Source organism: Marmota flaviventris, chromosome 10 (genome assembly GCF_047511675.1).
Source record: "Marmota flaviventris isolate mMarFla1 chromosome 10, mMarFla1.hap1, whole genome shotgun sequence".
Taxonomy (NCBI): Eukaryota; Metazoa; Chordata; class Mammalia; order Rodentia; family Sciuridae; genus Marmota; species Marmota flaviventris.
The window spans coordinates 45,488,173-45,501,470 of record NC_092507.1 but is presented as its reverse complement, the minus strand read 5'-3'; the positions used below and the strand labels follow the sequence as shown (position 1 = coordinate 45,501,470).

The 13,298-nt window shown below is 41.9% G+C and overlaps 1 protein-coding gene across 2 annotated transcripts in view; it reads left to right on the top strand.

The window, feature by feature from the left end:
• Positions 1-13,298, top strand: part of Dab1 (DAB adaptor protein 1) — a 279,191-nt gene that overhangs the window by 215,109 nt on the left and 50,784 nt on the right. For both annotated transcript variants that reach the window (XM_071618735.1, XM_027944995.2), the window contains exons 4-7: positions 5,922-6,053; positions 6,682-6,801; positions 7,272-7,310; positions 8,872-8,937. In XM_071618735.1, coding sequence (XP_071474836.1) covers positions 5,922-6,053; positions 6,682-6,801; positions 7,272-7,310; positions 8,872-8,937 — 357 coding nt within the window. The remainder of the gene's footprint in view (positions 1-5,921; positions 6,054-6,681; positions 6,802-7,271; positions 7,311-8,871; positions 8,938-13,298) is intronic.

Genomic DNA, 13,298 nt, shown 5'->3' with positions numbered 1-13,298 from the left:
TTTTTATTCTATGTCTGTCTCCACTTATCTGCTTTTTTGTTGTGTTTTGTTTTTTGTTAACTCACTTGAATCCTAGTGAGTATTTTTCCTATGAATAGTATTGCCTTAGGAAAGCCTGCATGCACCATACACACACACACACACACACACACACACACACACATACACGCACACACCACAATCATCATATGAAGGCTAAACAGGGTAGAATTTATTCTTTAAAAATAGCTAATGGTGAAGTCTGCGGCAGATGACTCTCTAATCCATACTGTATTTAATTGGCTGTATTGAACCATACTACAAATTAAGTCTTCTCTGTAATTTATTCTGTCAGACAGTAACCCTCCAAACAATTTGATACTTCATTTAAACATTGGTAAATGGCTCATGGAAATGCAAAGAAAAAAGATTTAATGATGATCAGATAAGAAACCCTCTGTTCACAGAATGACTCCTATGTGAATTGTCATGAATTAACCCAATTCATTTGCTCAATGAACATTTATTGAGCACCTATTTTGTGTAGCACACATCGCAAGATGGCTCAGCCCTTCCTTCTGTCCTTCTTGCCCCCTTCCCTTCTCACCTCCTTCTTTCCTTAAGATGGAAATCATTAAGTACCATTTCTCGTTCAAAAAGAATAATATTAGGTACTGAGGTAAGATTTAGGAGAGCCAGACATGGATCTTACTCTGAAAGGTCTAACATTCCCAAAATAGAAAATGTCTGCACAGATGTTGTCCATGATGTCCCTGGTAGGATCCGGGTGCCTTTGCACACTGTTTTATTTCCTAACTAGAATGCTCTTTCCTACCTTTTTTTCCTGGGGACTTCCCATTTATTACTGGAGACTCAGTTTGAGGTCACCTCCTTTGTCTTCCCTGGTGCCTCTCCCCATTCCAGCTGAACCTGTATGACATGCTGTGTGCACCTCTAATGTAAAGCTTGTCGTGTTACATTGTGGGTGCCAGTTTCATTGCCTGCCTATCTTGAAAGAGTGCATGCTCCCTGAGGAAGGGGCTATGTTTCAAGTCTCTGTATAGATGCAACACATAGCACAGGGCCTGGAACCTAATAGGCACTCAGTGGATACATATGACATGAATGGCTGGATGAGTGGATAAATCTGAAACGAATTTAAGAAGGGCAAAACATCATACATAGAAGGACAAGCACATGCCATAGGCTCAAGGAATGAGAGTTATTACTGCAGGGGATTGGGAGGGTTCCTGGCTGAACAAGACGTGGAAGCTAAGCCTTGGAGCCTAGGTATGACACAGATGTGTGTGTGGTATGGTTATATGTATAGATAGGGAAACATGGGACAAGAGGGAGGAGGGCAGGGTGGACAGGTGCAAACCTAGAGAGCTCCTCAAGTTATTTGTGGTGCAGGTTACCTGAAGTCCACATGTGGGAGGGAGGTCAGACTGAATGCCTGGATGGTCTTTGGAATTCTTTAATTCTTTAGTGGCAACTTTTATCTTACAGTGTAAGCAGGAGGACTCAGAACAGGAATAAGTAACACTGCCGACTGTCTGTCTGTCTGTCTCCCGCACCCCCTCCGCCATTCCTTTTTTAGTACTGGGGATTGAACCCAGAGGCTCTCTACCACTGATCTACATCCTATTCCTTTTAATTGCCAAGGCTCACCTTGAACCTGTGATCCTCCTGCCTCAGCATCCTGAGTCACTGGGATTACCTGCTTTAATTTTTTATAGTACTTTAATATCCAGACTGTTTGTTCAAGGCAATAATTGTTTTCAACAAGAAACATACCAGAGTTGGCCTTTCTTCTATCCTGTCCTGCTCAGCTCCAGCCCAGGGTTCCCTGGGTCTCCTGCCTTCACCACCTCCAGAACAGCCTGCCAGGCCCTAGGCTCCCTGTGGAAACACTCCTCCATGGCCTAATCTCCCATGATCAATCTCCTTTTGGGCCTTGGCTGCTCAGCAGGTATCACTGAAAGAAAGAGGTCAATACAGCATAACCTGGAATCCCTTTGGGGAACTGGAGGTAAACTTATGGGCCATGCAACCTTGACTTGCTCTTTAAGCCACCTGTAGACCTTTACCCTAAACCTTCATATGTAAGACTCTCCTGGACCTCAGATACCTGCTGGAATCCTCAGCAGCCTCTTCTACCTTTGGCCCATTTCTCCCTGTTCCCCTTCCCTGTCCCTACTGGTCAGGGGATCATCTAGGTTGTTGGACTAGGGAGCTAGGAGTCTGGGGAAAGGAGGCCCCGATTCTATACAATTGCACATCCTTCCTGTATTGTCATCCTGAGTAGGAAAGAAAAGGCCTGGATTTGGTTCTGGTTCTGCCAGTACGTTCTCTGGCCCTCCGTTCAGTCATAAATAAAGTCAAGAATTGAACTATGTAACACTGAATGCTCCTTCTGGCTCCAACTGTTCTTTGATTGTGCTGATACAATCTTCTTGAAGACATGGGGCAATTTTGAGGCTCAGTGAACAAGTATTTGCACAATTCTTTGAGTTGCTAAAATGAATGTGATAATACAACTGTGGGATGAGCAGAATTTGAGTGTATTTGTATTTCCAAGCATCTGTATTATGCCTGCATGGTTAAGGTCAGAGAAAGTGAAGACATATCCCTTCACTGACTATTGCTTTCCGAATGAATGAGACACTTGCAGGGCAATCCTTTTAAACATGTCATAAAATTAACCATGGGAAGAGATAATGTTACAAATATCTTTAAGCACTTCACGCGTCCACACCCACAGCTACACTTTGCAAGGCAATATTAGGTATCATCAGGCATTAAAAATGTTTTGATTTTAAAACACTTAATGAGGATTCCCAGATAAATTAAAACATCTCCATCTGCTGTCTTGCATAGTAGGTGATATTTTACCATTGCAGAATCATCTGTAAATCTAATTCCACCAGGAAGGCTTCTAATCACAGTTTAATTTTAGAGCAATATTCCACTTGGCAATCAATAAGGCACTGTCGTCAAACTTTGATTTAATAGGAGACGTGGATAACATTTTCCACATTATGTAGTGAGAAATACTTTCAGGAAAGGGAGAGAAGAAAAGAAAGTCTTTGTCCCTCACTTCCTGCTGCCACATACCATTGTGGCTCACAAACGCTTATAAATCAATGCCCCCATGGTGTGTGAATATAAATCTCATCAATTTTACATCATTAGCACCATGAAAAAGCTACTGCTCTAGGAGCAGTTTTCCTCTACCAGCTAAATATGTCCTCTGGATAAAACAATAAGCAGATCCTAACAAAACACTTCCTCCTTCAACAGCTTTGTTTGTATCAAAGTTTATTAGAATTGCACACTCATCTTATCGTCACTTGAGAGACTAGGGTGACAGTACCTACCCTCTAAGAGTGATGTCTAGTGGGCAACCCAGTGTATGTGTTGTAGGGGACAGACAAGGCAGGGCACCGAAGATAGCAGGAAACAGTTTTATTTGGCTGCAGCCAAGTTCAGAGGGCATAGCTTTCACTGTAATCAATTAATTTCCTGAACCCCAAGTTCAGGTAGTTTCAGAACTTTATACCCAGCATATAAGGAGAAGGGCTCAGAAGTTCAGTCTGCAGAAGTTCACATAAAAGCAGCTTTTTCTTTCACTGTTCTGGGCAAGTTAACCCTTCAACACCTGAGAAGGGGAGAGCTTCTCCCCTTTCTTTCCTCCCCCTGCCAGCTGTTACCATGGAGCCCAATTGGAACTTCTCTTAGAAATGTAGACATCTCTGTAAAGCCCAGCTCAAGGCCAGAGGGCCTTGTTAAAGGATTTGTCTTTTTTTAAAACACATTTTGCATTTGCAAACATACTTCTACAAACTACTATACTGTATAAATGTTTGTGGAAAAACTAGTAAAGGGGCGTTCAGCACCTAGAGTGCTGATTTCTTCCAGGCCACTGGCCAAGTAAAATAGAGCAACAGGAAAAGAGTAAGTTTACCTACATTGAACTCTTTTGTAGAGACTTTTTTGCTGATAGTCCTCAAATCAATTATGGCAAAGATTTCTGGAGAAGCTTAGTTAAGATTTTCTGTGGAGAAAGGGGTGCCACTACATATGAAGTCAGTCAAAGGGTTCTAAGAATAGTGGGCGAGGTGAAAAACATTCAGGTCCTGAACAGTTAAGGCAAAGGCAGGCACTTCTGCTACAGCAGATGGCCCATGTGGTCCGAAGCCCACTAAGATTGCAATGTATGGGGGAATAGACATTTGGGAAGGTCTGTGGTCTAAGTCTAAGGAGTTGACCATCAAGAGAGGCAGAACCCCTACACCCAGAAGCTGTCTTTAAGGAAAGAGCTCCTAATAGCTTAAAGGATATGGGGAGATGAAACAGGACCTACAGAATCTTTCCTGTCTCCTCTGGTGGTTCCCAGTGTTTTCATAACTAACTTCCTTAGGGTTACATTTCTCCCTCCCTTGTAGAATTCAGTAATGGGAAAGATTTTGTTCTCCAGAAAACTGCATTTACTTTAAATAGTCCTACTTCGACTATTTAAACTATAACTTTGCAAACTTGACCTGAGAAATATAACAACAATAAGGAGATATAATTCCAGATACACTTGTTTTTATTTGCATGTACAAAGAAATCTGTAGCCTTATTAGGAATCATTATAAATTTCTGTTCATCCTTTTGAGTTTCTGAAATTTGCTTGGGGGTTCTTTTTATTGCCTTTAATAAGCCCTGTTGATTGAGAGCTTTGGGATAGGAGCCTTTGATGTGATGTACACTTCTCATTTGCTCAAGGAATAAACTCAGGTCCAGAGAGGGAGAGTCAGTGCTTTGTGATCATTCAAGCCTCTTGATATCCAATATAATGAAAAGGCCCTTCATAGGGGTTTTACCATGCTACAAGCCTCCAAAAGCATCTCTAAGCTTTTATATGGTACTATTTAATGAAGATTGCTCTAAAAGATTTAATCTAGGAAAATAACCATAAAGATTACCATCACCTAACAGGATGGTGGACATTGTTTGTTGAGGCTCAAGTAATAAAGTCAGGAAGGTCAATTTCAAAAGAATTTCAAATTATTGATCGTCAATCCCAGTTTACTTTAGTTCCACAACTATGGGCCAGATACGGCAAGGTGCTAGCATGACACATATCAGGAAGACAGAGTCTGCTGGGACAGACAGACAAAGAGTCATGGGAGCAAGATGATCCAAAAAATCAGGAAACCCAGGGGTTCCTGTGTGAGGAATCCATCAAGAGTTTCAGCCTCCCTGAAGTTCTGTGAAAACACAAGACAGGGAGGGAGTTATCCTGCTGGGGAGAGAAGGCTCGCCTTGTTTAGGGATGTTTCATAGATGTGGTACAATTTTAAGTGGCCATTGAAAGAGAATGAGGACTTGGGTAGGTAGGTAAAAGAAATTTGCAAAGATCAACCTATACACAACCCTACCTCTACTCCAAATGGTGACTTTGGATAAAGTAGAGAAAATCATCTACTCCTCAACAGTATATCACCAACATCCAGGAAAGTGCCGTAGCCATGCAAAGCTACTGCTACGAATATTAATGGTACCCCCGGGATCGTTCAGGTACATCCTCTGCCACACCATGCAGAAACCAAGGTTGGCAAGTGTTAACCACCAAACTGAAGGTCTGACTGGGCTGCATTGCAAAGACAGCTCAGCAGAGGCATAGCCACTGAATTAGACAGGGTGACATCACCCCCATAGATGCTCATTCAGCACATGCACATTCCTGCTTCTCTCTCTGGTCACAACATTGAGACCATGGAGGAGGACCTCCATCACCCAAGGATAGACAGGTCTTTTTCCTTCTGTCTGGACCACACAGCTTTTCCAAAGCCCTCTGGGCCTGCTCACACCTAGCTGAAGCGCCTCTCTTACCAATCAACAACTTGAAGGGAAATTTCCCTGAAATGTGGTCTTTGTTTTGTTTCTGATAGGCCCTTCAGCATCATCATGCTGTTCATGAAATTTCCTACATCGCAAAGGACATCACAGACCACCGGGCCTTTGGATACGTTTGTGGAAAGGAAGGGAATCACAGATTTGTGGCCATAAAAACAGCCCAGGCGGTAAGTATAGCTGTCCCAGCCCAGTGACCTTCTTGGCAGCTCTGGGGGACCACAGCATCACCCTATTGCTTTTCTAAAATCTACTCTGCTGTGTGACCAAGTGATGAGTCACCACCAGAAGCTGATCCTCAGATGCCCCTAGAAGAATAGCTTTGGAGCAAGAACCCTCACTCATACCCATTCAGTTATTTTATTTTATTTTTTTCCTAATGGGTATTTCCTAATGACTAATTATTTTCCTTTCTGATTAAGCTAGGTAGAGGCATGCATATAAGTAAGCTTGCTTGTGTTCATAGCCTATTTTATAAAGAAAATAAGAGAAAACAAATAACTGTTTTGCATAAGGTCTGCCCTAATTTTATTATATTCTAATTCACTAATAAATAAAAGCAGTGCCTTTTATGCTTATGATTATTATGAATTTGCAAATATAATGAGCTGAAGAAATGAACTTTAGCCTATGTGCAATTTGCTAAACCAATATAAACAAGGTAGAATTAATTAAAAATAGAATGCTTTCAGTTTAATAGAAAAATGAAGTGCTGCGGGTCGTAGCCACAAAACAAAAATTGGTGGCTTGCAGCTCAGTATGGATCCCTTGTTAACGTGCTTACCACTTTCACTCCAGGCTGAACCTGTTATTCTGGACTTGAGAGATCTCTTTCAACTCATTTACGAATTGAAGCAAAGAGAAGAATTGGAAAAGAAGGCACAAAAAGATAAGCAGTGTGAGCAAGCCGTGTACCAGGTACACCTATGAGTTTGTCCTGATGCTGGAGAAGATTGGGGCTTAAAATAAACAGAAGTGAAAACTGACAGCCAGGCCTTCTGCTGCTGCCAAGCAGAAATAAACAAAGATGAAAGGTTCCTGCGTAAATTACAGTCACCCAATGCCAGCCGATAGAAATGTTCCATTATTCTCTGAAACTCAAGATGTGTTAGAGAAAGTGAAATCTTTAATCCAGAGGAGGATTTCAGGGGGAAGAGGACTAAAGACCCACAGTTGCTTTTACTATTTGTTGTTAAAGAAGGGGGTGGGGTGGGGTGGGGAGGGGGCTTTGGAGTTCTGCCGTTTTTTCTGTGTTTTCTACATTAATGATCCACCAGTGTATCCTACCCAGAGCTGGTTTCTCTGCTGTCCTGTAATTTCTGAATACAATCTCACGTCTTTTTCTTTATGCCCTCTGCTTTTTGCCCTCCTTCCCCTCACTGTGATAGACAATTTTGGAAGAGGATGTTGAAGATCCTGTGTACCAGGTAAATTCTGCTACGAGTCGGAGTTTTAGGTTCTACAGGGGCTTTGCCTGTGGTGCAGCCACTTTGTCAGAAACTTGAATGCACTGACTGTCGAACCTGGAGAGGGACCAAGATTATTTCTGAGGGCAAGGGCTGCCAGCCCCTCCAGGAGGAAATTCCCATAAATCCTAGCAGAAGTTTGGCCAGCCCCAGGATCATGGGATTTGGAGATACGCTCCTCCCTCTTCCCCCTGCCTCAGCCCCCTCCACAATCTGTAAGAGTTTGATCCCAAAGCTGGAATGTTTTTAAGAATCTGTTGAATATTCTAAGTGCTTTAGAGAGAAAGTGAATAATGAGGTAGTTTTCTGAGTCGAGAATTAGAGAGGGGGACTGATGTTTGGGTGACATTTGAGCACCAACCCAGAGAATGGTTTGTGAATTGTAGCAATTATAAAGAGAAGTGTTTCTGACCCCGCAGTGGGGCAGCCTGGGCCTCTGATCACCTTGCTCATGTCACAGGGGCTGTCGTGAGGACAGCGAGAGAGATGCCAGAGACGTCTCTGCCTGGAGCTTCCTCTGCACCCTCTTCATGGTCTGCAGCCCAGGGGTGGGTAGAGATGACCTCTCTTGGGTTCATGTCTGAGCTCTATGCAAACAGAGATGCAGTAAAAAAGGGAATAGGTGGCTTCTTCCTCCATTAAGTTTATTCCTAAATCGAGAAAGAAGATTAAAAAAAAAAAACAACTGACTTTTGAAACATAAACTCCAATTTGCATTTCTAACTGGGATACAGAGATTTATGTAGGTGCATATTGCATATGCTTGGTATATTGATGCATATTTTCATACAGAAAGCTGGTACTGCTATGATGAAAGTAAAATAATACTGATAACTTGAGTCAGGAAAAGTTCCTAGTATATATATGACAAGCAAAAGTTAAAGGGGCACTTAATCACATGCCCTTGCTTTTAACTGCTGAGGAGAGGAGTTGTTTATAATGTGAGCTTTAGCCTCTGTTTACAAAGAATGAAGAAGAGGATTCTCTTTGAAATGTCCTGATCCTTTAGAATCTAAAACATGTGCATGAAAAAAAATTGATGTTCAGTGTTTAAAACTGAGAATGTAGAACATGGTGATAGTTATAAGAAAAGGGAGTCTGGGGCTTCTGAGCTCTTCAGAGTTTGACCAAAGACCTTGGGTGTCCAGTGAGCAATGGAAGGCGACTCAACCATAACAAGATTTGCAAAGTCAGGGTCTTAGGCATTCCCATTAGATAGCAGTGCCAGTGTATTCAGCTAATACTGAGTCCAAGGCCATTGGACAAAGAGGTTGCATCTTCAGGGGCCCAGAGCTATCATTGCTGAAAGACTGATCAGCAGATCTGCACGGTTTTCCTTTAAAAAGTCCAGAATGCACAAGACCATTTTATTTCAGTAACCCAAAATGTTTCTTCAAGGTGTTTTCTCTTGTGCCTGTTTCTTGAATGCTTACTGTGATTTGTATCTTGAATTCCAAATGCTTTTTTTTTCCCTCTTTCTTTTTCACCTCTGACCTTTCCTCTCTGGCGGCTCCTGTAATAGTACATTGTGTTTGAGGCTGGACACGAGCCAATCCGTGATCCCGAAACAGAAGAAAACATTTACCAGGTATCAGATTGCTTGCCTCTTACCATTGCACCACTAGGAAATGCATGAAGCACTGAGGGGTCTCAGTGAGAGCCTAGGGGTCTCTTGGTCATTCCAGACTTGTTGAAATACCTTTGAGTGAATTGGCTTCTAGTTCCCCAGCAATTTACCTGCGGTTTTCATGCCTTGTTTTTGAAATGTTGAATGGACAGTTGGGTACAGTGTTATAGTATTGAACAGTCGTAACCATTTTTTAATTGAAGCAAAAATGCAACATTTCATTGTATTAAAGTGGGCAGATTGTCCTCATCATATAGTAAGAGGGTTCTTGGCTTCTCAAAAGAAAGCTCTCATCAAATATCTTTTTTAAAAAAAATCTATTTTTATTTGACTTGGGAGGCAGGCTACTAGAGATTTAACTAAGGGGAACTTGACCACTGAACCACATCTCCAGCCCTATTTTGTATTCTTATCTAGAGACAGGGTCTCTCTGAGTTGCTTAGGGACTCACTAAGTTGCTGAGGCTGGCTTTGAACTCGAGATCCTCCTGCCTCAGCCTCTCCAGCTGCTGGGATTACAGGTTTGCACAGCCGCGCCCAGCTCCTCATCAGATATCTTTAAAAAGCTAACTCCAGTACTAAAAATAAGCAGTAGGTTCAAAATTACTATCTGAAAACAACACATGGAGTACTAACCAAATAAAAGAAGGTCCAGCTAACAGTTTTATCCCCCCTGAAGGAAGGGAAAATTAAATTCTCAAATATTTGCTCTGTGGAGAATGCCAAACACTTTTTTAAACTCATTGAATTCTCAAGAATATGCTACAGAGCAGGTATTTTAATCTCATTTTCAGAGGGAGAAACTGAGGCTCAGAAAAGCTGAGCCACTTCCTCCCAGTTATTCAACTACTCACAGCCGAGATCTGAAGCCAGGCATGCGCAGAGACAGAGCTTAGGCTTCTCCCTCGCTTTCCCTCAAAGCTGCTATTTGAGTAATTGCAACACGGCACGGCGGCACGTCAAATAAATACGGCGGTCTGCAATTTTTCACTAATTAGAATTTTAGTCCTAATTTAAAACATAAATACTATGGGAGAGGGAAAAATTTAATGTATTTAATCATTGATTTTAATTTCCTTAACTTACTTAGTTGTGTGGTCTGCTATTCTGCCTTGGGCGTGTATTACTTGCATAATAAAAGTAAAACATATTTTCAATTTCAATCAAATGCGTAGAATCCTAAATGACCAAATATAATGTTATTTCTACCAGTCGCTCTGTTTAAACAAGCCTTGTGGAATAATAATCTGTTTCTTTCCACTGGATTCATCTGGATTCTGTTCAAGTGTGAGGTTATGCTTTGAGGTTTTGTTTAAAGTCATAATTTATAAAGTTTCTATCTTTAAAAAGAAAAACTGCAATTGTCCCCAGTGTCACATTTTAAAGTACTGTGCAACCTTGCAGTGTCTGAATGTGAGGCCAAAGGAGTCATTAGCTAGTCATCCCAGGAAGAGAGAGCACCTTTAAAATAAAGCAGGCTTTGCAGTAGGTTTCTTTCTTTCTTTCTTTCTTTTTTATTTTGGTACTAGGTATTGAACCCAAAGGCACTTAACCACTGAGCCTCATCCCCAGCCCAGTTTTATTTTTTATTTTGAGACAATTCTCACTAAGTTGCCTCAAGCCTCACCAAGGTGCTGAAGCTGGCTTTGAACTCACTATCCTCCTGTGTTAACCTCCCACACCACTGGGATTACAGGCATGCGCCACCTTGTCTGGTTTGCAGTAGGTTTCTGAATCCAGACTTGGCCCTGTTTGGGGAGTCTCCGAGAGCCTTGCAGGGCAAGTGCTAGGAGAGGAGATTATCCTAGTGTGCTGGAAAAAGCTGGATTAGGCTGGTGTAGAGCTGCAGTGCAGTCCTGGCTCTGTCACTAGCTATCTTTGATGTGTGACAGTGTGCGAGATATTTGCCCTCTCAGAGACTAAGTTTCCCCATTAACAAAGCAGGGGAATGATTTCTCCCAGACTCACATGGACACATGAGAATGAAGCAAGCCATTCTAACCCCAAGTGTAGAATGTTAAGGAAGAAACCCCCACCTGGTCACAGAACGTGGGTCTGGTTGTGTGGCTTCAGGGTCTTGGTACACACGTCAGCTCAGCCACTGACTCAACTAGCCAAATTCCTTACCCTCTCTGGATCTCAGTTTACTCATCTGGAAAATGAGCATGTAAGGCTCAATCTCTAGGGGAAAGCCCTTTTCTTCCCTTTGCAACTAACACCTCACCATAGGACACTGATGTTGGGGGCGGGGCAAATCTTAGTTTACTTAACAGGGCAGCAGGACTCTTAGAAATGGGGTACTCATGTGTATGAACAGTGAGCTGGCTCTCTGAATGGGGTTTATATGCAGCATCTTATTAGCTTTCATAATACCCCCTGTGGCTTGAATGGGGACATTTCCTGACCTTACAAAGGAAGTGAAGTTGACAGAGATAAGGGACCTGCTAGGTCACAGAGTTAGTGAGAGGTTGAATCCCTAGAGGCAGATCTCTCTGACCTCTGTAAATAAATAAATGCTGGGGCTCTTTTCAGCTCAGAATTCCCTGATTCTGAGTTCCATACTTGGATTCTGTGCATGCTTCAAGTCACTATCTAAAAATCACACTTGTCTTAGCAGCTCTGGCCTCTGATCTCCCATCTTTCCATCATTAACAGAAAAGCACCATTTAAGGGAATGAATATTTTATTCCCATCTATTGGAAAGGCCCCTGGTCATTTTCTTCTCTTGCACTGCCAGTCTGCCTGAACCCAACGCACTTAACAAGAGATAAGCTGGGCTCTTAAGTCGCAGCTATTAGGAGCCTCATTCTTTTTTTCTTAAGCATTTGCAAGGGCACACGGCTATTCCTCCCGAGTCCTTTGCAGTGTTTGTTCTACTTCAAGCATGGCTGGCAGTGATCTTAGGTTTTATTTCCTTCCCAGTCTTCTGAAATCAGGCAAACAGGCCTGGGACCTCATCCCCTTTACCTGTTTTGTGACCTTGAGTGAAGTACATAATTTTTGTATCTCAATTTCCTGGGCTATAAAATAGGGATAATGCATTCTCTGCTTTCAGAAATGATGTAGAAATGCAAAGGGAAGAGATGAGCCCTGGGTCCACAGTAGCCCCCATGTGAACGATGCTCCCTTCATTTCCCAGGGTTGTCAATCCCAGATGCTGTTGATGATGTCTTATGATGATGTATTAAGTGCAGTAGAACTTACATGCTCACCTTCTCTTGTCAGAAAGCCTAGCAGAACACAGCTCCTTCTCTTGACTTTGCTATTTGTATGCAACAGGAGGAAGGGTGAGGTTCTGGGGTTAAATGTGACCTCTTTCCAAAGATCAGGAGTCTTATCTTCCCAACCATATTAGTAATTATAATTGTCTTTTGCTTCTGTGCCTCAGAAAAATTTACCAGTTGTTTTTACAGTGACCCAGAGCTTATGATAAACAGAGTGGTTGGTAGAAATAACATTATATTTGATCATTTAGGATTCTATACATTTGATTGAAATTGAAAATATTTACTTTTATTATACAAAGCACCCTCCACACCTCTTAATTTCAGCTCTTCCACTGACTCGATGAGATAGGAAGAACAGCTACCATGACTGTCATTTTTAACCTAAGAAAAACCATTCCACCAAGATTAGGATCTCCAATTCTAAGTACCTGTTCTTGAGTACCTTAGCAAACTGCCTACATAAGCAAGATCTTCCTACTTATAATTTGAGATCAATGAATTTTTCAAGTTCATTTATTCAGAAATCATTGTTAATCACTACACATGTGTCAAGTTTCATCATTTTAAAATGGCCAGGCTCTGGTCTTATGTCACCCAATACATGTTGAACTGCCTCGCCATGCTTATTAATGAACACATTGCAGAAGTAAAAGTATCCTCTGTGTACAGTACTTAATATGTAGTTTTTAGAGTAATTTAACATCAATGAACTCATTCATTCAGAATAGTATTTATGGGCACCTAGCATGTGCCAGGCCCCTGATGAAGAAATAGTGACCACAGCATGGTTTCTATCCTAAAGGGGTTTATTGATAAAGCTTAGATGCTCTTGAGAACCAGATAAGGAAACACAGAGGTTCAGAGAGAGAAGTGATCTGAGTCGAATAGCCTGTAGCACAGACAGGATTAGAAACCAGATCATTTTGTCCCTTCTGCCACATTTTGATACCACAGTGGTCTGTATAGATAGAATGGAGATGAGAGCCAGGACCACAGACCTTGGCACCCATGCAATCCATCCTGCATGATTAGATGGTTCTTTGTTTAGCCGATGTTTGCAGATAGGAATACAAGGAAAATAAAGTATCCACCCTGC